Below are 26,936 nucleotides of genomic sequence, written 5' to 3' on the forward strand. Positions count from 1 at the left end.
ACTCGGAGCCTAGTTCTGGTTCTGCTGGAGGTTTTCCTCCATGTTAAAGGGGAGTTTTCCTCTCCACTGTCGCTTCATGCATGCGCAGTATGAGGAATTGCTGCAAAGCCATCAACAATGCAGACGACTGTCCTCTGTGGCTCTACGTTCTTTCAGGAGGAGTGAATGCTGCTTGTTGACTTTTCCCTAGGAAATTTTGACCAATCTGTATAAGTTAATTGAATTTGACTTTATAAAGTGCCTTGAAATGACATGTATCATGAATTGGTGCTATATATAAATAAAATTTAATTGAATAACCCTCAAATAAAACCCAGTGCAACCAACTGCTTCCATAAGTCAGTTAATTAGTAAATACCGCCCCCAATTATCTATACAGCATGGGTAAAAGATATTAATCGGCGTTAATCAGAGAACCAAGGGGGCCATATTAACTCTGGAGGAGCTCCAGAGAGCCACAGCTCAGGTGGGAGACTTAACAGGACAACCACGAGTCATGTGCTCCACAAAGCTGACCTTTAAAAGAAAACAATTGCTCATAAAAGGCCTTTTTTGCTACAAACCATGTAGCAGACAGCCTTGTGTTAAAAGTTTAATTTTGGTCTTAATTGACCAAAATAGCACCTTCTATGTCCTACGTGCAAAAAGTTGTGTGATGGAAAAAGATGCACACGACCCTGGAGACGCCATCGCCACTGTACAACATGGTAGCAGCAGGATCGTGCTGTGGGAACGATTCTCTTAAGCAGCGACAGGCTGGTCAGAGTTGGCGTAAGAAGAAAGGAGCAAAAGTAGAGGGCAAACCTGGAAGAAAACCTGCTGGAAGCTGTAAAAAATAAAATAAAAAATAAGACCGGGCCGGAGGGTTTCCTTCCAGCCAGAGCTACAAACCATCAAAGCATGTTCATGTGTCAGACTGGCCCAGTCAAAGTACAGCCATAAACTGAGAAACAAGTTCAATTTGTAAATATTCATCCAATCTGAATAAACTTGAGCTATATTTTGTAAAAAGGGCCAAATCTCCCGTCTTTAGGTGCACAAGGCAGTTAAGACAGAAGAATTGCAGCCATTGTTGCAGTTAAAGGTGGTTCTTAATCAATTAAGAGCTTCAATTTTAACACTTTTTTTCCTTTTATGCCAAAATTAAATGTGATCGTTGGTCTATCACACGGGGTTGTGATGTGTAAAAATATGAAGTTAAAGGGGTATGAATCCCTTTTCCTTGGATCATACAACAACCAAATAAAGAAAAGGACAAAACATGTTAATAAAAACCTTTATTTTTCCTTTTTTTTGTTAGGTTTTTCAACAATTGCTTTTTTTTATTTTTTTCAAGCTTATCGTTTTGCCCATTTGACCCGTCCAGCTATATCCCCTACAGCGTCTCTCTCCGGTGAAACCATCAGTTCGCCCCGTTACACACAACCTTTGTCGCCCTCTACGACCAAAATGACCACATCTCAAGAGCCACCCGATGCATGGAAGAACACAAGAAAACACACAACAAGATGCCCGACTAAGCCTGAAATAACGGCGGTACTGAATCAAACGCTTGTGCGAACTACCGACAGTTTTGTTGTTGGGGGGGGGAAGGAGGAGGAGGAGGAAAGAGAAATAAAAACGCAGGAACAGAAACATCACAAACATGGAGTGTTGACAAAAACCCAGCACTTAAGAGCAAGCTTGAAACATCTGGAAGAGAAAAAAAAGAAAAAAAAAAGAAAAAGAGAAGAAGACAGCACCAGCTAAGCAAGAAAATGTATTTACAGGATAGCTGCAGTTTTATCTTTTTGTTCATTGTCAGAATGAGACGTTGGACACCCTGATTACGTCGCCGGTAAACTGTGGGACTCATTGTGGTTCTAACAAGCAGGTGATCGCGTAGAGCTCATACATTCAAGCTATACATAGGTATATATATGTACACAAAGTATAAATAAAACCACAAAACGAGAACCTGAAGATTTGCCTCTTTACATTTTTTTTTTTAAACACAAATAAACCTGTAAAAAGTTACACAATCAACCTGGAAGGGCTCTAATTGCTACAGATTGGGAAACCCAGTCAAGCAAGTGCTCGTTTTGGAGTAGTCGATGTCAAAGCGCTCTCCTGTGGGGGATTTACTTTACAGATTAAAATACACAGAGACAACTACAAAGCCTCCCTATCAAACCTTTTTTTTCCTTCTTTTTTATCTCAAGCTTGCTCTTAAGGATTTATTACAGGCAATTACAACACCATATTTAGTCAAATTTGTCACACAGTTGGCGTACATTCTTCCTCTTCTACAATTCTTAAGACCCTTTCAGTAGAAGCTCATTAAAAACTGAAATGCTAAAAAAAAAAAAAAAAAAAAGATGTTATTATGCAGACAGGCATTTTGATCATAGAGGTAACCGAGGTCATTTATTTAAAAAGAAAAAAAATACAAGCAGGAGAAACAGGAGATCAAAGATTTAAAGGGGCAGTATCTTTTAACAGATTTTTTTATTATTTTTTTTTAAACAATTATTAAATCAAATTTCTTCAGCAGATCACAAATTGGGTTTAGGACCTTTTTTTAATTTAGTTATTTTAAACTGGAGTGTTCATGTGTGGGAGTGAAACACACTAATTATCTGTATGGGGGGAAAAATAAAAATTGCATAGAACACAAAGATGGACAGCTAATGCGTTTCTCTTGGACAGAAAACTTTTAAGTTTGAAATGGTTTGAGGGACATTTTAGCAAATATCTATGAAGTGTGGTTCACTCCCACAGTTCCCCGTGAAAGCCGCTGCCTGTTCGCGGCTCAGGCTCGGTGCTCCATGCGAACCCTGCAGGCAGCGCTCAGGGGAAAAAAAAAAAAAAAAAAAAAATCTAGCAGACCTGGACTGAAAAAATAGTTAGAGCCCACTTACGTCTACACTTTGTTCCTCTCAAGATAAACGTGCGGACACGACGGGGCAACAGTGGTTAACTAAACACACTTCAACGTTACTGGTGTGACAATTTAAAAAGGCCCTTCTTTAGTGAAATAACATTAAAAGCGTACTGTCTCTTTGAATCCCAATAAATCCCCGGGGTTTGAAACGACGAGAAAAAAAAGGGCTCAACGGATGACGTCGTCTCAGCCCTCGTTGCTAAACCCCCCCACGGCTCCTCTGAGGCGTCGCTTTCAGCCCGATTTGGTGCCGACCAGACCCATCAGTCCCTCCGTGCTCATGGACTTGGGGCGCTCCAAGGGGAAGCCGAGGGCTCTGCTCCACACCAGCTGGGCGAGGACGCCGAGGGCCCGGGACACACCGAAGAGGACGGTGTAGTAGTTCATCTCCGTCATGCCGTAGTACTGCACACAGGGAGGAGACGTGTAAGGGCGCCGCAGCTCTAGACCGCCACAGTAAAACCACACACTGACGCATTTTATGGAACAGAAACAAAAAAATCACATGGAACCGAGAGACCTGAGGCTAGGGCTGGGCGATAAATCGATTTAATCGATTAATTCGAATTTACAATTCTTTAAGATTTCGTTTTTTGGAAAATCTGGATTTTATTTTGCCAATACACTCATTGGGTTTCCATGAAGAGAACAGCATGTGATGCTGAATATATGTTTAGGCAAAATTATTGTCAAAATATTGTTAAGTGGAAACTTTTTTTTTTACCATAATACGAGGTATTTCATTCACTTATTTACTTCTTTTTTTTTTAACTTAGTTTGAAGTTCACAAGTGCAGTGAAGCCTGTTCTTAGCTCAATGTGTAATACCACTAGCAGCAAATGTTTTGTTATATTTTCATTGTTTATAATGGCACGGCTGCCATCTTGTTTTACAAGCCTGTTTCACAGCTTGTTTTTAGTTGCACTTTGAATCCAGGTCAACTCCCTGACGAAGTGCTTGACATAAAAAGCAAGGTTTTAAAATAATTTCTTTAATTTCTTTTTATGAAACAAAAAGAAGAAGAAACAAAAAATTAAAAAAATCGATTAATCGTATTTGGTATGATAAAATCGGAGATTTATTTTTTAATCCATATCGCCCAGCCCTACTTGAGGCTGGGTGATATCGACTGAATGCCGATAAACAATATTTTTTTTTCTTTTCATGAATTATAGAAAGGCGTCTCTGAAACAAAGCGGTACCTCAAATGTTTAACAAACACCTGTAGATAAATATGAGAAACGGCTGAAAAATAACACAAATGTATAATTATAACGCAACACGGACCATCTTGACAAATAATGTAGTCTCATCTTATGTCTTTAGAAAATAAAATCTTGATATTTCTTGAATCTCCATACATTGTCCAGGCCTACTCAGGACATCCGCTAGTTGTCCACTCCTGCAGCACGACATGATAAAAGAATTATAAAAATGTACCGTAATTTTCATAATACTGTTCACATCCTTCTGATAAAGCCACGGTATTTTTTTTCTCCCCTTACAAAAAAAAAAAAAAAAAAAAAAAAAAAAAAAAAACCCACACCAAAAAGCAACATTGAATATATAATAAGCATCCCAATGAGGCTCATTTGTCAGAATAAGAAGTACCTTTACACAGGTTTTAAACATTCTTTCCATTCAGCCTACATTTCTTTATCAAACATGCTTTTTATTGGTCTAATATTTTAGTCTCAAATGTTGTATATATATATTTTACTTTGTGAACCAATTTACTGTAATTATTTAGTTTATTGAAACAGCCGACATGAAGACATTTGATACCAGTGTTAATATCTTTGATGAATTCATATACCGTAGAAAAACCAGCACCTGAAGCCCTTTACTGGGGTCAACACGTGACATGCTGCAGGAGCGTCAAACTCACTTCTAATTGTCAGCTATGATTATTTAAGTAAACTGCAATAAAAAAGGTAAATCCAGTTCCAACTTGCAAAGACTAAAAAGGGTTCAGTTGGTATCAATTTAGACAGAGATGAGGAGCTTTAAATAATTTCTTTACTACAAACTGTATTTATATGTTATCAGGGTTCCTACAGCATAAGGCAAGTTAAATTTAAGACTTTTTAATGCCATTTGATATAAAAAGTTAAGACCAACTTCACGATAAACAAGATAAACCTGGTTGCGACAACTTCACCCAAATGTTTATTTTAACATAAACCATTACTTTCTGGCCCAGTAGACATGTTTAAATTTTTTAAAAAACATTCCATATAGGAAGAAAGCTAAAAAAAAAAAAAAACACAAATTGCAGATATTTTTTTTTTAAACTACTGAACTGAATTCACAAACTTTGTTTTGTTCCCTACTAAAATAAACTATAAATCAATTTTAAAAACCACAACATAACCAGTGCTAACTCGTTTTAACAGCTATGGTCCGGCCGCAACAGTTTTTATTGGTTCCGCTATCGGGACGGAACCAATAATGGTTACATTGAGCCGTTCGGTAAATCTAAAAAATTATAATTGTGTCAATTATTTTACTGTTTGGTAAGGATTATAAAAATAAAATCCTATTTATGACCTGGTAACAATTTTAAGACCTAAGAAAGACTGATTTAAGACATTTTCATGCCAATTAAGACTTTAGTTTTATATTACAGAATTCAATGCCTTTTAAGACTTTTTAAGGATCTGCAGGAACCCTGGTTATATTGGGTTACCCTGCGCTCTAAAAATGTTACCCTAACAGAAGAATCTTTGCTAAAAAAAAATCCATGAGAAGTCCTGTTTAAAAAAAAAAAAAAAAAAAAAAAAAAAAAAAAAAAAAAAACAACAGGACGTGTATGAAAAAGAAGGTGCCCACGTCAGACAAAACGTTACACGCGGTGGCAAACTAGCTGCACCTCACGGCCGCTACACCGTTGTGTGGTATGTTTTGTAGGTCTGTCAGAAATTTCCTATTAAAAATCCACCAACATTGGTGACTGTGACAAGACAAATGTGATGGTTAATGTCCGACTCGCCCCTCATCTCACCTGCAGGAGAACTCCACTGTGGGCGTCCACGTTGGGCCAGGGGTTCTTGGCCTTTCCCTGCTCCAGGAGCACGTTGGGCACAATCTTGTAAAGCTGGGCCACCAACTTGAACATGGGGTCATTGGGCAGATGTTTCAGGGCAAACTCGCGCTGACAGGTGTACCGTGGGTCAGTCTTCCTGAGGACCGCATGGCCGTAGCCGGGAACCACCTAGAACCAGCAGAGGAACACCACGCTCAGCCCAAACACTAGTATAAACAATCAGTACCAGCTCGCTGGGTTACACAACAGCAAGAGTGCGTCAGATGAGATCACAACCTCCCTGCGGGGCTTTTGACATTAAGTGAATGTCAATGCAAAACAACTCATGACTCGGTGGCAGCGTTTAAATTTAATCTGCGTTTTTTTACCCTTCCAGATTTGAGTGTGTTCCAGATGTAATCCCTCATCCTCTCATCAGATACTTCTCCTCCAAGCTCCTTCTGCAGGGCGGTCAGCCACACCAGCACTTCCTTTAACAGAACACGCACACAGACACAAGTTAGTCAGGGATTAAACTACGATGTTCATACATTACATCATCACTCTGTTAGCATATAAATGCAGCACAGCGTGATGAACACTAGAGAATCCATGTTTAGACACTCAATGTGGGCCTGAAAATACCAGGAAGGATTTTGTGAACATGTGAATCATTTCACTGCCAGTTATTACCAAGGGGTTCTTAAACAGAGAGTTTGGCATTAAATAATAGTTATATCAAATTAGCACACGACAAAACACTAAACAATTAAGTTTAATCATTAAACTTGGTGAAAAACACAACATAAGATGGTTTATTGTCTGATAAAATGTACATAATGGAAGTTTTCCCTTCAGCTTCTAGCAAGAAAAGACCAAACAAAGAAATCCTAAAATGCAGAAAGCTAAAAAAAAAAACACAAAACCACATCGAGTCATTCAAGTCCAAAATTAAGCAAAAGCTCTTTTAAAAAAAGCAGTTGTCTGGAAAAGTTTGGCAACAACAGAATCAGTGAGTGAAGAGGATGAGAAAAGTCTTTCTCTATCTCAGGGACTTTCTTATGCATGGATTGATAAATGTGTTTAAGAGTATTTTTCTATTCTGTTGGACTAAAGATCTCATTCCTAATCTGTCCTTTCGTTAGTTAATCGGGGCTTACTTGTTTTAATTAGATGGAAACTTTTACTACACAGACAAAAAAAATTAATTGATGCTGAAATTCGATTCTGAGCTGAAAAAGCAAAAAGACTCCAAAACATTGAAGAAACCCCTTGATAATCGTTAGTAACTTCTTAATTGTGAACCGGGTGCTTTTATTGTCTGCTAAAATGTACATAATGGAAGTTTTCCTTTAGCTTCTAGCAAGAAAAGACCAAGCAAAAAAATCTTAAAATGCAGAAAGCTAAAAACCACACAAAACCACATGGATTCATTCATGTCCAAAAACAAACAAAAGCTCTTTTAAAAAAAGCAATTGTCTGGAAAAGTTACATCTGAAGGAATATTTATTATAGACAAAAAAATATTTGATGCTGAAATTTGATTCTGAGCTGAAAAAGCAAAAAAAAAAAAAAAAAAAAAAAGACTCCAAAACATTGAAGAAACCCCTTGATAATTGTTAGTAACTTATTAATTGTGAACCGGGTGTTTTTAAATGTGCTCCGTATGAGAAGCACACTGGTGAGTAAAGAAAGCTAGTTTAGACCAAGATCTTTTAATCAAACAGAAATGAATGAATGTGTGCACGACAAACCTGATTGGCCAGACCATGAAGAGGACCGGCCAGACCATTCATAGCTGCGCTGAAGGACAGGTAGGGGTCAGAGAGGGCGCTCCCCACTAGATGGCTGGTGTGGGCACTGACGTTGCCTCCTTCATGATCACTGGTGTTAAAGAACAACAACATTACCAGGAGGAAATTACAACTCACACAGGTTACCTTTGCCTTTTACTTAAAGTGTTTAAACCAACACAGAATGATACATTTAATAAAAGATTCATTATGTTATGCTGCTTTTCCACTCCAGGGGCCTTTTCTAGTTAGGTTATTCGAGGTTTTCCACCCCAGTGCAGGAAACGTGCCAAATTACACAAAGCTGGTACAAATCTATGCCAGAATAAAGTCCTAAAGAGGAGGGTTAAGTTTTATGATGGGATGGTGTTAAACATTGACTATTCCTCTTTCAGTCACCTCCCATTTTAAAGGTGACCTTTAATGAAAAATTCACTTTTTGCACGTTTTATTTTTACTTCCACTTGGGTCTGTGCTGCTTCCAGAAAACCCAAAACAACCATTCAGCTGTTTTAGGACAATAAGTAAATGTTTTGTTGGGAAAATGAGCCGTTTCAAAAACCTCCCGATTATTACATCACAATATGCGCCGACACCGCCCGTCACCTAGCAACAAAAGCAGAGTTCCTCCCACTTTATTTTGGTCAGCTGGTTTTACCACATTACGGCACAACGGCTGCAGGAAAGGACAAATGTTTTGTTGTTGGCTGCAATAAAAGTTGGAAAATAATCTAATTGCAATTTTTTATCTTAATATTGCGATTTAATGCAAATTTGTTGTTTTGTAACATATACAAAACAACAAATCATTTTGTTTCCTCGCTGTGCAGATTAGTTGCTAAAAGACCCACAGCATCTAAACTCAGAGCAGAAATGATTGCGTTCTGCCAACGATATATTTCAACCAAAATTGCAATTTTGACTTTTCTCTGCATTAACCACAAGCAACAAAAATGGCGTCTAAATAACGATGTTTGTAAACAAGGACTATTTAAAAACAAGAACTTCTAATGTTTCTATTAATCAAAATATTATTCAAGAGAACAGCTTTTAGTTGATATGGACATCAATCCTTGTTGAACATAAAGGGAAACCAACAAGCAAGTCTATGTATTAAACTGATTGACCTGTACTTAATGCTATGTATGATTATATAATCTCTAAAACAAGTAATAAAATTAGATTATCTCACTGCTGCTGTCTTCCCTTCCATGTGGAGGCAAACCCACTTTAAACATTTTACCGACACCTAAAGGACGCGTCTGATTCACTAATTGTTACATAGCCAAAAATTGCAGACTCTGCGATTTGGAAATTGCGTTTTTTAAAATTGCAATTATATTGAAAATGCGATTAATTGTTCAGCCCTAAATAAAACCATGAGTGTCCGTGCACGGTCTCCCAGTCATGTGTGGCTTCATTTTATTTTCTTTGGCAATATCGCAGCCACATTACCAAAGTAAATCATGGTTTGCCTGAATCACTTCAAAAAAAGACTGTTTGATAAACAATCAACAGAATACGGCAGGATTTACCAAAAATACTTCTACCAAAAGGAAAGTTCTGTCCCTGCCGTTCGTTGGAAATGGCGGAAATTATTTGTCTCGTGTGTTTTGCATTGCTGCTCGGCATGAATATGGTTCATCATTTTGCACAAGCTAATGCTACTGATGGTGAAGATTCTCGGTCATCCAGGTTATGGTCATAAAAAGGTAAAAAAAAAACATTAACAACTGGACTTGTTTTGCGTAGTTTCAAACTACGCAAAACAAGTCCAGTTGTTTTTCTTTTTTTGTAATGCTACTGATAGCCTAGGGTGATCAGACCTAACAGATTTCCGAGGAAAGTCCCAGTTTTAGACGGACAGTCCGTGGCAAAAGCTGTAAGCCCTCAAGCCTCTTCAAAAAATAGCACAACTCTAGAGGGACCTGCATTTAAATTTTTATTTTATTCAGTTGCTCTCGCTTTTTAGTCATAATTGCATTTACATAGATTTAAAATCATAAATGTATTAAAAACATTTTTACTATGTATAGTTAAGGAGCTGACTCCTCTAGTTCAAAGGTCAGTACATGTAGACCTTCATATGACTTGACTTCGAAAAAGGCTGGTGACCCCTAAGCTAGCGCTAGCTGCACCTATAAAACACACTTTAACCTTCGTCTTTAAAACCACAAACGTTCCAGAGCCATTATACCTCTAAGCAGCTTTTTGCATGCAGGTTGTTGCCAACAGGCTGTTAATTCTTAAACCGGATCTTAACATTTCAGCCCCTAAATAAAAATCAGTGAGGTTTGAAGACACACCTGTGGATGGTGAGGTAGAGCCTCATTAGCTCGGTGAACTGGGCGTCGCTGTAGCCCAGCATGTTGGTGAAGTTGTGGGACCAGTCCAGGTTGGAGTCGATGGCGCCGATGCTGCTGCCTTCGCGGTAAAGGTTGCGGTAGATCTTAGCAGCGATGCAGGGCAACTTGGCAATCAAGTCCATGGAGTCTTCATAGACGAACTGAGAAAAGCAACATAATGGGGTGAGTTCGTCTTCACGTTTAGGCAAACAAGGTTTACGAGACGGGACAGAAGCTTTGTGACGCTTTCAGCAAACGTAAAATGAATGAATCATTTCAAAAATAAACAGCTGTGCCACTTCATCAATAGTAGGGCTGAACAATTAATCGCATTTTCAATAAATTTCCAAATCGCAGAGGTCTGCAATTTTTGGCTATGTAACAATTAGGGAATTAGACACGTCCATTAGGTGTTGGTAAAATGTTTAAAGTGGGTTTGCTCCACATGGAAGGGAAGACAGTTGCAGCAGTGAGATAATCTAATTTTATTACTTGTTTTGGAGTTTGTATAATCATACATAGCATTAAGTACAGGTCAAGCTGTTTAATACATAGACTTGCTTGTTGGTTGCACTTTATCTTCAACAGGGATTGATGTCCAAATCAACTAAAAGCTGTTCTCTTGAATAATATTTTGATTAATAAAAACATTAAAAGTTCTTGTTTTGAATAGTCCTTGTTTACGAACGTTTTTATTTAGACGCCATTTTTGTTGCTTGTGGTTAACGCAGAGAAAAGTCAGAATTGCAATTTTGGTTTAAATATATTGTAGGCAGAACGCAATTATTTCTGCTCCGAGTTTAGATGCTGTGGGTCTTTTAGCAACTAATCCGAACAGCGAGGAAACAAATTGATTTGTTGCTTGTATATATTTAAAAACATGATAAATTAAACTTGGGGGGAAAAAACAAAAACAAAAACAACAAAAAAAAAAACCCAAAAAAACACACATTACATCGCAATATTAAGAAAAAATAAATAAATCGCAATTAGATTATTTTCCAAAATCGTTCAGCCCTAATCAATAGTAGTCTAATATTATCCACTCAGTCCCAAGTCACTGCTCATGGGGACGTTATGGTCCGTAGATCTTCTCTCACCTCCCAGTACTTGGACTTGTGCACTCCCTCAGAGTACGCCCGTGCAAAGCTGCTCTCACTGTTTAGAGCTGTGATGGCGGCGCTGAACTGAGACATGGGGTGCAGGTTTGTGGGGAAATTATCCAACATGGTGACAACGTGAGAGGGGAGTGCTGCTCTCTTCGCCCATTCTTTGGACACCCAGTTCACCTACAGGGGCAGAAAAACCAAACACACAAAACATAAATACTTGTTTTTCTGAAGAGGAAAAAAAAGAAGACATATCTGTATTTTTTTTTAGCAAACCTCAAACATAAGAACAAAGATGTGAACGACATTATATGAGGGAAACATAATCTAATCAGCTGCAAAGAGGCTGGCTGCAGCGATAAAACCTCAGACTGTGACTTCAGTTTCATTTCTGGTGCTGTAGGTCCATGCAGGCTCCATGTCACCACCTCTGGACCAGAGTGCATCATATGCAGCTGCCAACTGCTTATATAAATCCCTCTACGACGAGAACTAAACCACCCATGAGTTAAAGGGCTTCTAACTTTTAGAACAGCCATCTACAGGGTTTCTGCTACATATAAATGATCGTGGCGCACCAATACGGCAAAATAAAAGCTGCCGCACCTTCACAATGAAGTTCATTTTTTTTAAATATGGTAAAACAATGTAAAGCCTATGAGGTAGATTTACTCCGTATTATGTATAGCTTATATTTGTGCACTTATGCTAACCATAATCAGCATTTGAAATGAATTTAAATATCATGAAACATTAAAATGTACTTTATTTAGAAAAAACAAAACAAACAAACAAACAAAAAAAAGCTACTAGTGGCTCCTGCAGTGCGCTTCTCTCAGACGACAGTCCAGCGTTGCCCATTTAGAGTCTCCACAGCTGCTGCTGCCTCATCATGTAAAAATAGTTTTGAAAAGTCTTTTTGTCTCTGAAACCGTTGCACTAAAATAATCCACTGAATTTGATTTATACACAGCTTCAATCACTTGGTCACTTTCTGTGCCTCTGATAACGGTCTTTTTTGGTACAGTTTTTCTTATGTAGTGTGGATTCAAGCAATGTTTAAAATATAAATCATTTTATATATATAAAAAAGGGTAATTTTTAGTTCCAAACACATAATCACTATTTTAATACCTTTTGTGTCTAGGCAAAAGCTCTCCTACAGCCTGTGTCACAAATGAATGTATAAACAAATATGAAAAGTATATGACGACTGCCCCCCCAAAAGAAAAATTAAATAAAAGACACACCTCAGTTTAAAAAAAGAAAAAAAGAGGAAACCCTGATTTGAATTCCCATTCCAAGTTCCAGATCCATCAAAATGTTACTCCCCAATAATCAACATCGTCTTTGATCTGTTCAAACTGGATCGCCTCCCAAAGAAGAAGTGCTTTCAAACATGTTTTGCGACTGCTTGCTTGGTTTAAAACTGATTTATATTAAAGCAGCGACTGCAGCGAGTGATGGCGAGATGAAGCCTCTTGAAGCTCAGAGGCTTTCCAACTAATTGACTCCCATCAAGGCATCATGACGGTTCCTTTGCTCTACTACGCCATCAAGTGGGCAATGCATGTACAACAGGCAGAGTGACAAACATGAGTTTGGTGTGTGAAGCTGATAAAACTGCTGAATCAAAAGGGAAAGTGGAAGCAAAAAGGTTGACGGTTGAGATGTTATTCTCCTTACTTTACTCTGTAACTGTGTTTATAACGACCTTTATCTAACCATTGCCTCATAGAGATAAAGACATCTTTATTTCAAGCTAAAACCGAAACATTGGAAACCGAACCAATGACTCAGCAGTGAAAGCGCCGAAGCTTAACCGTTACTGGTGGCTCTGATGCACTTCATCTTCCCGCTGAACTCACCTGCTCCTCCGTTGGGATCTGTCCCGTTATCAGCAGCCAAAAGAGGCCCTCGGGCAGTGGCTCCTCACCGCCTGGAGCTTTAGGCAGCAACTTCTGACACTCTGGAATGCTGTAGCCTCTGAAACGGATGCCCTGCACACCAACAGAGCAAACAAATCATCACACATCCAACAAGAGGTTTGCTTAAAATGCTGAGAATAAAAACAGGGGTAGTTATAGAGCAGATGCATAACCATCTCAATAAATCACCCATTAATTGGTCCTGTGTAATATTAAAAAATTATGAAAAACTGGATTTTGTGTTTCTGTCAAGTAAGAATGAGTCTAGGTAAAAAAAGTAAAACCCTAATGATGCCTTTTCTGTTTGAACAGTACATCTGGTCTAACCCGATGGGACGGCATCTTCAGGCTGAATATAACAGCAGGAACAATTTATCCACTAATGTTATACTACATGCAACATGTTAAGCTGTTATAACTCCAGTTTTTTGTCCATTAAAAGGTTTAACGACCCAAATTTTCTAAAATCTTCTGCTCTGCATCATAAATGTGAAAATCTTACCTCCTCTGGATCCAACACAGATGTTTCATATACCAGACCCTTCATTCCTCTCATACCACCATAGACCTGTCAAATAATAAATGGTTAAAAAAAATTATAATTCAATGATGTCAACATCAGATTTTGGTACTTGTCTAAACAAGCTTGCAGAACCAAATTATGGTGCAATGGGATAAAAAAAAACAACAACTTTAGTTTCAAATCACCAAGAATCAGGATTATTACATGTAGAGAGATAAAACAGGACTAGAGGTAAACTTAAAACAAAATTAACCCACAAGACAATAAATGCCTGTTCAATCCTCCTAGAAACCAGCCATTAAGCCTTATTGCACTGCTGTAAATGCCTGCGAGCTTCTACATGCTGGTTTGCCATCTGCAGTTTACAGCGGAGATTTTGAGCGACTCAGCTGAAATATCTGTGTTGGCAGGAATCGGTTCATACTGTGACCTCTGAGGCAGATGACCGCGCAGCGATACCTGACACAGTAAACAAGCCGGGGCAGGCCTAAATGGATTATGTGCTGCAGCCATGCTATGATTAATCTCTGTCATGCTCAATGGATGAGACGGACCTCCCTAAATTAATATACTGACTGGGGCCTCCATCATCCCTCTTTTTAAAACAGACAATTCCTTCCTTAATATGCTTTACATCCATATTGGACAGTTCCTTAAAGGGGCATAGCCACGTTAATTCACTTTTTATTTATACGTCAGTAGCTCACTCTGGTTACATGTAACGTTTTTATGAGATATTATCACGTCCTGCAGGCGTATTAGTTGTTATTTTGGTGTTTTATGCTTTTCTTTTTCTCAATTTGTTAGTAAATAAAACCATACGTGTTTATTTAAAATTTTAATGGAAGTACGTACTAAGCGTGCGCAGCAGTGGATGAAAGAAGGAAGCGGCTAACGGCTATTAGCATCTCCAGGCGAAACAATGAAGATCTATATTGTATTTTAAATCTATTGTTTACTTTTAAATCTCTGCTGCACCTAAAACTGTTTTTTAACTTTTACTGCAATTTACAAAGCTGTATGCAATGAAATTTCGTTCTGTACGCACTCTGTGCATAGAAAATGACAAATAAAGTTGTCTAAGAAAGGTCCAAGATCCAGTGGGAAAAAAAAAAAGCGCAAAAAATATGATTCCAAGAGGGAAAAGACTGAAATGTCTCTGGGAATACAGTCTGAACGTTGGTGTTCACTAAAGCAGACGCTAAACCTGCCGAGGCTCAGATGTGACCAGAGTTGATAGATATGAGCAAATGTTCTCATATGAAGCTCTTAGAGTTGCTGTAGATCGGTTTATTTAATTAATAAAGGTTGGTCTTCAATCACAGCGAGCTGCTGCTTTACTGCAAGGAATTGCAGAGCGCCGGGCTCGGTCCGGCATTATTTACAATTGATTTATTAATTAGGCAAACTGGCATTATGACAGCTCTGCGATACTGTTCCTAGATCTCACCACAGTTGTTTATATCTGTTCATTGCGCACGAGAGCGAATTATTCGGTACAAAAAGCAACATCAAAAACAGGGTGGATGCTTGGTGTATATAACCTTATTTTATCATGATCAAACAGTTGTTGGTCTTTTTTTTATAAGCATATTACGTGGCTATATACCTTTAATGCAACATGTAATGGGTTAATACTCACCATATCAACAGTGATCTGACCTATGTTTGTTTTGCCATACTGTTGTTTAAAGTTCTTAATCCTGGTCTGTTCTTTTGGGATGAGGTCTGCCAACACATCCTTCAGATTCTGGAGGAGAAAAAAAAAAGAAAAGGTGAAATTCATTCAGCAAGGCCCTTTATTTCATGTATAACTTTAAACTGAAACACACGCCAGTCTTTCTTTCAGGCCCAAACAAAAGATTTATCAATGTAGCATCACAAAGGTCAGTGTGCTCGACCGTCTGGAGATAACAGAGGTAATTAGTATTATGCTATTACATTTTTATTTTTTTTTTTACTTATTTCAGAGCAATAAGTGAGGACATTCAAAATTATTTATCCATACTCACTGTTGTTGATGCAGTGGCATTCCTAGCTGCCACAAATAAGTATGTGGCATTCTGTGAAAGAGACAAAAAGGTAGGATCTTTATTCCATTTTTATTTCCATTAAGCTAATAAACAGCTACTTCATGCTCAACTAAATTACAAAGGTATTTACAGATCAGTATTTAGTACATTCTAAATTTAGTCTGACTTTTTACAAAAGGATAATCAGTTCAACAATCTAACTTGAGTACGTTGGTGCTGAAAAGGCAAGAAGTCAAAGCAAAAATCAACAATGTACTTTACTAAACCAATTTTCTATTTTAAACTTGGTCGTTCTGGTGGAGCAGGTTGACAACTGCGGGATAAAACTTTCCTTAATTTAGTTTTCCCAGTTAGATGATTACAAGCAGCAGAAAAAAAACAACACACAGCAACAAACCCAGAATCTTCTAACTACTTAGATTTATGCAAAGAAAAAAAAAATCCACTTCTAAAAGACAATGTGTGACATACCAGAAAGTCTTTTCTGTCAGAAATACATTTTCATGGCAGGACAGACTCATAACGAATGCATTCCTTTGGAAATTGTTTAAGTTATTTTCATACCTCTGAAGCTTTTTTTTTTAAACCCAAGATAATTTGATACTAAAAAACAAAATATAATTTGTACATATATTGTGCTTTTCCTTGTTCTTGTAAATCTCTTTGGCTTTCAGCTCAGTATGAGAGGTTGACTATGATCAAATGCTATTTGTTGTCAACCTTTACATGTTTATCCGTCTTTATCACCTTTCTTCTCTGGCCTGTCTTAAATATTCAGCATTTTTGTCCCACCCTTTTACAATATTTACATTTCATTTAAAAGTGCCTTTGAGGTCACTCAAGGACACAATGTACAATAAAAGACAAGAAAATTACAAAGCTCATAATGTCTTAAACAATGGTTTTGATTTAAACAGGAAAAGAGTCAATATTACCAATGTCCAGCAGGAGGAAGTTCCATATATGGGGAGCAGAATGGGCGAATGCTTTACCTCCACATACTACTTACTTTTGTCAGTATTGGTATTTTTCAAGGTCCTTTATGAATAAAGTTTTATGTAAAAGTATTATTAAATGTGTAAATCTGGTACAGTCTCATTCTATATTGACCAATGATTTTAGAAAATAAAATCACTACAAGAAGGTTTATTTAAATATGTAAAGTATCCATAGATAAGGGAGTAAACTATGGCAAAGTGCAGCTTCCCCCACAAGTGTCCAACTGAGCAGGGTCAAGCTAAGGGTCCCCAAAACAAAAGGGAGGGTTTTTGTGTTGCTTCACTCGCTTTGCGCAGCTGAAAGAAAGATTACGCAACCGCTCTAAGTCTCACGTATAGAGCCGAGGTTTCACTCATTGATCCCCACCTGCTAGCAGCCCAGACAGGGGAGCAAGTGGATAAATGACATTTAATGGAAAAGTTTAGGGAGTCAGCATCCAAAAGGTTGTGTTTAAAAAGTAAACATAAACACTTGACTGTCAGCAACTAGCATATTCTGTGGTTTACCAACAAAACACAGACTGGTTTAAGGTTAAAACAACGTTGATGATACTTAGAAGCGAGGCAATTAGTGATGCACAAATCAATCGGCGGATATCATAAAAGGTAATTTTTCTACTAATCAAAAAAATGAAAATCTGATTATTTTATGCATTTATAAGGAGAATGTTCTTTTCTATACTTCTTGAGTTTAGTAAAAATAAAAAAAGTTAGGGACAATATTTAATTTAAACTAAAATCTCTGTAAACTAACCTAACCTGCAGCAAACAGTGCATCTCCAGCTAATTTTTAATGCATCAAATAATTGCAATTTCAATCTAATGTGTGCTTTCTGAAATACATGAAACACATTTCATTTAGCAAGTCACATTTTTTGTTGTTGTTGGTCATCTAAGGACAAATGTGCATAACATGAGTTTTTTTTTTTTGGTCATAGCCTGAAGTCCTGAAGTTATGCAACCGTAAAAAAAAGCCACCTCATAATTTTTATCAGCTGAGATAACAGGTGATAAGCAAAACAGTTAAATGTGGCAGAAGTCAGCTGAACCTAAAAAAAAAAAAAAACACACCGGCCCAGGAAGATGGCAAACTCATTTAGTCACCGGTTACACGGTTGAGGGAGAACCCTCCGTAAAGATACTGTAAATATTTCAATTAGAGACACATTGATCTGAGGGTCATGTCTGCATTGAAAGGTCAGTAGAGGATAACAGAGCCAAGTATTCACTGAAAGATTTAAACTTGGATTATTCGATCACAGACGAGCAGCGGTGCAAGATGACTTTCCATATCAAACTTGATCTGACAAAATTATGAATTCACTTTATTAAATATTAAACATGTCTCCATTCTGAACTTGCCAGTCAGATTGGTGTTTATTCCAACCATTTAAATTTTAAGACAGCACACACACATAATGTTTTACAGCACTCCTTGATTATTATAACAATTAGATTGATACACAGTATGCTGCAGACCACATCGTGGTACATTAGACACAAAGCTAAAAGTATTAATCTCAACGTGAAGGTCAACGGGTAAAGAGGTATAAAGACCAAGTTAAAAATGACTTTAAGGGCGAACATAATGTCATAAAAACAGTTAAAACATCTAAGGAGGAGTTGAGTATACATTGACTCCTAAAGTGCTTTAGAGGTATGACGGTCTGACAGGGATAGGCTGAGGAAACATGCCCGGGTTCAGACTTTAGCAGGCCAGCTTTACAGAAGGAAATACCCTCAAGCTAATTTTAGCAAACGAGACGCAAGTTCCTATTACAAAAAAACCAAAGCTTGGTAGGGCAGGAAAACGCGGACTGGTGTTAAAATACCGTAACATGTTTGCAGGACAAACAGACACAGACGTTCCCTCCCGAGCAGCACACACTGTGCCTAATGGGGCTGTGCTAACACAAACTAGCTAGCTAGTAGCTAGCTAGTAGCTACTAGCCGCCTAGCCGAAAGTTAGCAAGAAGATAACATCAGCCGCCCGGACAAAACAACCCCGTGCGTCGTGCGGTTCTCGCCGTCTTACCTTTGAATTGAGAAGTTTAGGCGCTAGCCTGTGGAGAGTCAGGAAGGACATAGTGTCTATTTCAAAGTGTTATCTCTACTTCTTTTTTTTCTAACAAATGGAGCCACTGCCAGTGCACCGCGGACCAGGTTGAAGGTGCCCCTCCAGAAAGTAGAAGGTTGAAGAAGGATTCAGGCCTGCTACTCCCCGCTGTATTGATTGGTTCCTGGGCTTGGTTGGTGGCATGACGTAAACGTGTGTGATTGGTCAAAGTACAGGAAAGAGCAATCTGATTGGGTAGGATTTTCCTTGAGTGTGTGACGACAGGTTTAAACCATGGTCTGTCCATTTTGCCACTATTGACTTGTGTGTTCACTGGACAGGGGCGCACACGCACAGCAAAGACCTCTTGGTAAACCCAGCGTGGGTTTTTTCCCCTCCACGATCACGCTTTCGCTGGCTGCACAGATGCAGCGACAGGATTCACGAGTCATGACTACAAGTACAGTCTTGATACAATAGCCACACAATTGTGGCATTGGTAAAACGTGCTATTCTAATTTATAAAGGACATAACAAAACAGGTGCATCCAAATAAATTAGAATAGTATTAAGAGACTAATTAATTTAAAAGTGCAACAAATATCATACATATTTTTTTAAATACGGATATATTTTGTAAGTGTTTTGTTTTTTGCTATTGTTCATGAAAATGGCTTACAACTAATTTAAACGTTTTTCAGAAATGTGAATATTGCAAGAAATCCAAAACTAATTTTTAATACCAGAAATGTAAGTCAATACTTGGTTTGAGCTCCTCTTTGCATAAATCATTGCACCAATACAGCGCGGGATTGTGGCAAACAGGCTATGAACTCTACTAGCTTTAGCGGCTTTCGGCTTATCTGTATTGTTAGCTCTGTTGTCTCTAATCTTCCTCTTGACAATGCCAGACAATCGATTGCCTGCCTGCTGGGGGGTCAAGGTCAGCCAAGTTAGCTGGCCAATCAAGTACAGTGATATCATGGCCAATAAAGCAGGTGTTGTTACTTTTGGAAGTGTGGGCTGCTGGAACATTATTTCACCTAGGATTATTGCAGCTTGTTAGCAGTGGCATGAAGTGGTCCAAAATGTTCTGGTAGACTACTGCTCTAACCGAATTTGAGAAAACGCAGCAGCAGAACATGACATGGCGCCCTAAAACATCCCTGACTGTGGAAACTTCACACTGGACCTTAAGCAAGTTGGATTCTGTACCTGTGTCCACTGTTCTCTTCTACTCTGGGAGTTTGATTTCCAAATACAATGCATATGTACTTTAACCTCAAAAAGGAGAACTGCTGCTTTATGTTACTACCCTAAATGTCTATGTTTGATCTTTTTTTTTTTTTTTTATCCATTGTGTGTTACTCTGTTCAATGTCTTTTTTTTACCATGTTATAGACCCATCAGAAGTGCTTTCTTATTTTTTGTACGCTGCTTATTATTCTGTACAATTAAATTACAGAGCGAATGTGTGTTGAATGTCAGTACTACAAACATAATAAAAACCAAAAGGTTACGGTGATCTCTTTGCAAAGAGAAGTATAAGTGTCATGATGTTATTGTCCTACCATTCAAGCCCATCAAAAGGATCCTATGAGACTGTTGGCATGACAAATGATAAATTAATATTTTTATCTGTTTGAAACAAAAACTTCCAGCCTTATTTCCAAGTAAAGTGAAAATGGGGTAGCTGATGTTCTGAATTCAGCTGGGTTCTTTTCAGCCTGACAGCACGGACTCCTAGTTTGATCGCTTTAGCAAGCATTGACATATTGTCTGAACAGTTTTTCCAAAGAAATAATTTAATTCTGCATTACACAATACATGGTTAAAATGCCACAATGTATCAAAACAGAAATAATACTTCTAAACACAGTGCACAGACACATACGTTCCTGTAACTTATACTCACTTTTGAACTGGAGGATGGTTTATAAATAGTCTCTGTTGCATTTCGGTTGCATACTCTTTGTTATTCACACAATGCAAACAAAACCGGGCGATAAAATGTGTTTTGGCACGTTTAAAATGGTCCTTAACCTTAAGGTAACACTGTATAATCCGGTATCCTGCTGTAAAAATGCAAATGTGAACCTCAGTAAATTAGAAAATAGTTTTTTTTTAAAATGAATGTATTTCAGTAATTCAATTAAAAAAGTTAAACTCATACATTGTATAGATTAATTACACACAGTGATTTATTTCAAGCGCTGTTTTCTATTTATTTAAATGATTATGGAAAACTATTACATAAGACCAGTAAAAATGCTTTTCAGTACAGGAATTTATGCATTTGACATGTTATTGCCGACATAATCAGGGAAAAGATTGCTGACCTTACAGTTGTCCAGCAGACAGCCTCTAACGCCCTCTAGAAGGAGTGTAAGTCACCTGAGGTGACCTTTGGCTAAAGTGGCTGTTCACAGTGTTGTATCCAAACATAATAGTGAAAAATAATGTAAAACTGAGTGGAGTGGAAGAAAAAGGTGTGGATAAACAACAGGGACAAGTTTCCACCAGCAGTGATGATTTGGGGAGCCATGCCATCTGTTGGTGTTAGTCCACTGTGTTTAATAAAATCCAGCCATATTCCTGTGTGTGCAATAAATCTGTAAATGAGTTTAACTTTTTGAATTTAATTAATGAGATAACTTTGCTTTCTGATGATATTCTAATCCATAGAGATGCAACCATGGCTCTGATTGTATTCTGAGATCGTGCAGGCTATGAACAGACCAGGGACCAATTAGGATGCTTTTCCTAAAGTTTTGCATTCACGTATATTTAGTCAAAAACTGCCCCAAATATTCGGTTTTGTCAGACCGATTACCTTCTTTCTCAAGGTAATCAGTGTGTTAGGATGTTTCTTTTATGCAACCGGTCATTTTAAAATGTCTGCCAGTATGTACCTTGCAGCTTTTGCACATACTAAGCCATGGGTCTCCAACTCCTCATTAGCTGTCGTCTTACAACTTTTAGCTGCACGTATGTTCCAGTGCTGAATTAAATGGGCCTTTGCAGAAACTGACATGCAGAGGAGGTAATTTCCCAATTTGATCCAGGAGTGTTGGAGCAGGGTTGCACCTAAAAGTTGCAGAGGAGCTCAGGAACTGGACTCTGAGGCCCCGGCTCTGAGCTTTGAAGACAAAAACCAAAACCCTGGAAAATCCTCAAAATGCAATAATCAACATCATGCAGCCATCATGACATGCATGTTTTATAAGCTTTGTAAACCTTTTGAGTCAGTGGCAGTCTCGTCCACATAACCTCCAGTGAATTTTGTAAACAAACTGCTCCTCAGACAAACAACAAAACGGCAAAACTATTTGTGTGCAACGTCTCGTACAGTACAAGAATTTTTTCCCCCCCGAGGTTACAGGAGTTGATCTGATGCTTTTTGGACCCCACTCCTCCGTTCTAATTCCTGGTAATATGACCCAATGAAATGCATGACCGTTGCATACAGTCCTCATCGTGAGTCCTTTAAGATGAAGCGACGGATGCCCCTGGGCTCAGTCATCTTCCTCCTCTTCTTCCTCGGGGGCGTCTAGAAGGGCGATGTGCTTCAGGCAGTTCTGGAGGTAGTTCACCACAGTCCGCTGGAAATGTCTGACGCTGCGTGGCTCTCTCAGGGCGTGGCCCTCATCAGGGTACAGCTGCAGGGAGTAGTTGGCCTCCACCTTCACCAGGCGGCTAAGGAGCTCAGCACTGTGCTGGAAGTGGACCCTCGCTGCGGGTGGAGACACACGGAGCGCACATTAAACGTGAGATTAGTCCAAGAATTGATCATATGAAGGAATTTAAACTCACCATCCGCAGTTCCGTGGAGAATAAGGAAGTTCTCCTCTTTTAGTTTGTTGGCTTCTTCAAGGACAGAGGCAGTCTGAGAAAACAGCATCATTATAGGGATGTTTTATTCTGGTCTGCAGCAAATACCATTTCATCAGAAAAATCTTTGGTTCCTGTTAGTGTTGCGCCTGATGCCATTTTTTGGCCCCGTTACCCGATACCTGGCTGTGCAGTATTGGCCGATACCATCTGTTTGAAATTGATGTGTGTGTGTGTATATATGAAGAACTGCATACTACTTAGGGTAGTGGAACTTTTTATTGCCTACCTGGAATGGGTGACAATAGTTGAATAAACGTTTGGCTCTCAAAGGCTAAAATAGTGCAACATTCGTGAAATTAAAACATGTATAATAGTAGTGCAACAGTAAGACAGTAAAATTACATTAATAATTGAATAATCTCTTTTAAACCCTGAGTTTTGGCTCTTAAATGCCAAAATAATGCAACTTTCATGAACTTATATAACATGTATAATAGTAGTCAGGAGAGAGAAGGCTGCGTTCAAGTGACATACAATCATTTAAATGGTATCGGTGCCTATTTGTTGGTACTCGCCGATACCAATACCACCATTTTAGTGCTGGATCGGGTCCCCGTCTGATACTGGTATCGGTATCGGCGCAACACTAGTTCCTGTTCATGCTTAGATGTTGCAAACATGGTGAATAATCCGTGCAGTGTAATCTTGTTACTAGGGCAGGTAGTTTTTAGGCTACGGCCACACCAGATCTGACGATTAGCTGTAACATTATCCCAGACGCTAAAAAATGGCGACATCCGAAACTTCCTCTAACATTTGACACTTTATACATGGGAGGAGGGATTGAAAGGTTGACAACCTCAGAGGATAAATATATTTTCAGGATTATGTTGGTGGCTGGTGAGAAAGCTATGACTAGGAATTGGCTGAAAACAAAGGCCCCAACAAGGTAAGCTTGGGTTGAAGTAATGCATAATATTTATATGATGGAAAGGCTAACTTTTTCCTTTAGATTAGAATCCGGCAAGTTTACGAAATATTGGAAAAACTGTGTGCAATTTATATCACCAGTGAGATCAGATTTCGTCATGTGACAAAATTAGGGTCGAGAACCTCTTAGTGCCACATATTTAAAGCGTCCTTTTATTTTTATTGTTTTTTTTCTCTCCTTTTGTTAAAAGAAAAAAAATATGAGTGAGGTTGTATGGGAGTGGACATATGTAGATATATCTATGAATAAGGAAGAAGTGAAGAAAGGAATTGATTGGGATTTCTTTTTTCTCACAAGGTTATGTGTAACCTAATAATTTCCCTCTGGGATTATTAAAGTATGTCTGATTCTGATGTGAGGGTAAAATGTTAAGATTACCAATAGTATAGTTGTCATCCAGCTCAAGTATGGACTGTAGTGAATTTAATTTGGCTAACTGTCGTTACGACTACTTGAGAAATGGTTTTGATGGACGTGTATAAAATTTCGAAATGCACTCAATGAAAAGTAAGTTTAGAAAAAAAAAAAAAAAAAAGGCGACATCCTTGGTTCCTAGTAATCCCAGGCCTACTGATGTGATGGACGGTGACGTTTTTCGTTGCAGCTTTTTATTATGGTGAGATGGATGCATCTGGGAGTCGCCTGATGCTGAGCGTTGTTGTTGCTATGAAAGATTGTGTTTGCTGTTTAAATAAGTACTGGTGGGCCGGTAGAGTCAGTATAACATTCACAAGAATCCTAACATCCAGTATTTCCATTTCATCAAATGCACCTATTAAATATTTTGTGGACGGTTTTCATATTGCAGCAAAGAGGTTATTTCATCCCTGTTCGATGCTCTACACTGTTTTGTGCGCACTTGTCTCAGTGTAGCACATTCATTTAGCTCAACATGATTCTGGACGGAAATAGATATTACGTAAATCTGAATTTTAAAGAATGCAACTGAACCGTTCTGGAAGCCGAGGCCCCCGGGAGACACGGCGTGATTGAATCAACTCCGCACAACAATCTAACGTTTATGAAAACAGGATGTATTGCAGGACGGGCTGTTGGTTTGGTTCGTTGACTTGAAACGGAGTTTAACGGTTGTTTTTTTTTGTTTAATTATAAACCCGGCTGAAAGGCACGGTACTTTGCAAGAGTAGGTAAACCCCTTGAGCTCTCTCACATTTTGCCACGTTACAGCCACAAACTTTTCATTAAGTTTTTATGGGACTGACGAACACAAATATATCTCTTGGACCTCCTCCACATTGCTGCACCTGGCCGTACCCTCAGGTCCTCTTCTTCTACTCATCTCACTATTTCCCCTGCCCGTCCTGTTACTATGGGGAGCAGAGCACGCAGCCGCTCTACGCCCCAGATCTGGAATTTACTCCCACCTGATCTCCGTAACACAGACTCATCTGTTTAAATCTGTTTAAAGTAGCCTACGCACTGCGATTGCAACTGCACTGTCTTATTTAAATCCCATTTTGTACTTTTTTTTTACTGTGTATTTTAATATTGTCTCTGTGTTTACTGTGTTAGGTGAACTTGACTGTCAAGAAAGGCGCCTACAAGTAAAATGTATTGTTGTTATTATTATTCTTTTTATTATTACAAAGTAGTTCATGATTGTGAAGCGGAAGGAAAACGATGATCACAAGCTTCTGCACAGACTCTGGGAAGTGTGCCATATATACTCTACTACATACTATGTATTCAGTCATCCTGAGTAATTTGAAGAACCACATTTTGCTGCTACTACAGCTGCTAGTGGTTAATTCAATTCAATTCAATTCAATTCAATTCAATTCAATTCAATTCAATTCAATTCAATTCAAATCAATTCATAATTAATACCGCCAATTCATGACACATGTCATCTCAAGGCACTTTCCAAAGTCAAATTCAATCAGAATTTACAGATTGGTCAAAAACAATTTCCTATCTAATGTTCTTATCAAAATGGATAGCATCTGAAGAGCAATTTTCCAGAAAGTCTTTCCACAGATTCTTAAGTAGATGCCCTCTACAGAACTTTGCTTGATAAATTTTTTTTATCCGTTGGTCTAAACCCCTCCTTTCGTAGCTTTGTATGTTTATGGTCCTTCTCCAGCTGGAGGGTGAACCTTCCTCCCAGTCTCAAGTCTTTTGCAGCATTTAACAGGCTTTCTCCCGGGATCACCCTGTATTTGGCTTCATCCATTTCCCAATCATCTCTGAGCAGATTCCCTCTCCCTGCTGAAGAACAATATCCCCACATCATGATGCTACCGCCACCATGTTTGTAGATGGTGTGTTCAACCTCCAGGTTTGTTTGGATTTTATATTGGTAGACCACCTTTGTCCTTTTTTCAGTGTCTTTGAAATTTATTTTGGGTGGGGAAAAAAATCCTTCATACTTTTCAAATGTGCACTTCTTTGTGTTGCCATACTGCATAAATAATATAAAAGTGAAAGGGGTGTGAATACTGGCTTTAGAAACTCACAGAGTAAGCATGCTCCTCCTTTGCTGGAAACCCAAGATACCTTTCAGAAAAAGCTGCACCTAAGAAACAAAAAGAACATTTTAACTCCAACATGATCTGATCTTCTGTAACAAAACGTTAGTGTGCACGTCAATGTTTTTTGGCGTTTGGATCTTAACTCACTATAAAGCCTGAAATCCGTTATTGGTGCCACAGCTGCCGTGCATTGAAAGAGGTTTTCTGTCGCGGCTAACATTTTAAGAGTCAAATAGCCTCCAAATGCCTGCGATGAGAAACAGAAAAGGGGTTAAACGGCGCTGCAGCTTTTTCTAAGTTCAACATGAAGCTGAGTCATGTCTTCACATTTAAACAACTGTTGTAACCTTTCCAAAGAGGGCTATCCTTCGATCGTCGATGTAAGGCAGCTGCATCAACAACCTGTGAAGTACAAAAGTCCTTCAGTTTACCACTTTTAAGGTATTCAACTCTGTGCTGCTGTAAAAAAAAAAAAATCACTGACTCAACAACTCCCAGATAGTCTTTGACTCTCAGCGAGCCAAGCTTCCTAGGATCCACGGCGACCGTCTTCTGGCCGCGACCCACCCCGCTCCGGCCGTCCACCCAGGCCAGGGCCACGTTGTGCGTGCTGCAGAGGACCTGAGGCCAGCCGAGGGAAAACTCCTCCGTCACGGTCTGGCTCCCTGGAGTGCCATCCCTGGGTATTCGAGACAAACAGGATAGGCGAGTGTGGTGATAAATGTCCGTCAAAAGTCATGAATCTGCATCTTCAGTGACACTTACACAATAATGAGGAGCGGGAGCAGGTTGGCCTCATAGCCCTGAGGTAGAGATAGCTTCAGGTGCAGATCTGTGGAAGGAAAGCAACAAAGGTTCAAACAAAGGCATTCTGCATTGTTAACTA

General features: G+C 38.7%; 2 protein-coding genes across 2 annotated transcripts in view; both read right to left on the reverse strand.

Annotated features, from left to right (window-relative positions):
• Window positions 1-1,262: 1,262 nt before the first annotated feature.
• On the reverse strand, window positions 1,263-18,883 carry cs (citrate synthase). Its single transcript, XM_036141340.1, has 11 exons — window positions 18,713-18,883; window positions 15,659-15,709; window positions 15,289-15,396; window positions 13,626-13,691; window positions 13,064-13,195; window positions 11,187-11,375; window positions 10,048-10,247; window positions 7,703-7,832; window positions 6,338-6,439; window positions 5,928-6,137; window positions 1,263-3,328 (listed from the first exon to the last, which is right to left on the reverse strand). The coding sequence occupies exons 1-11, from the start codon at window positions 18,761-18,763 to the stop codon at window positions 3,158-3,160; spliced, it is 1,410 nt and encodes a 469-aa protein (XP_035997233.1). The 5' UTR covers window positions 18,764-18,883; the 3' UTR covers window positions 1,263-3,157.
• A 2,537-nt stretch (window positions 18,884-21,420) lies between these two features.
• LOC105935295 (inactive dipeptidyl peptidase 10) overlaps window positions 21,421-26,936 on the reverse strand; it is a 45,850-nt gene continuing 40,334 nt past the window's right edge. The window contains 7 exon segments of the mRNA XM_021323128.2: window positions 21,421-22,466; window positions 22,547-22,619; window positions 26,036-26,094; window positions 26,198-26,297; window positions 26,398-26,452; window positions 26,535-26,729; window positions 26,816-26,882. Of these exon segments, the coding sequence (XP_021178803.2) occupies window positions 22,249-22,466; window positions 22,547-22,619; window positions 26,036-26,094; window positions 26,198-26,297; window positions 26,398-26,452; window positions 26,535-26,729; window positions 26,816-26,882 (767 nt within the window). The 3' untranslated portion in view covers window positions 21,421-22,248.

This window comes from Fundulus heteroclitus, chromosome 1 (assembly GCF_011125445.2).
Source record: "Fundulus heteroclitus isolate FHET01 chromosome 1, MU-UCD_Fhet_4.1, whole genome shotgun sequence".
In the NCBI taxonomy this organism is placed as follows: Eukaryota; Metazoa; Chordata; class Actinopteri; order Cyprinodontiformes; family Fundulidae; genus Fundulus; species Fundulus heteroclitus.

Excerpts from the sequence above, each read along its gene's own strand:
- cs (XM_036141340.1), bottom strand. The coding sequence starts at position 18,763 with ATGTCCTTCCTGACTCTCCACAGGCTAGCGCCTAAACTTCTCAATTCA. Across the intron at positions 15,710-18,712 it reads CTAAACTTCTCAATTCAAAG|AATGCCACATACTTATTTGT; the intron begins GTAAGACGGCGA and ends TCTCTTTCACAG. Across the intron at positions 3,329-5,927 it reads ACAGTGGAGTTCTCCTGCAG|TACTACGGCATGACGGAGAT; the intron begins GTGAGATGAGGG and ends CCCTGTGTGCAG.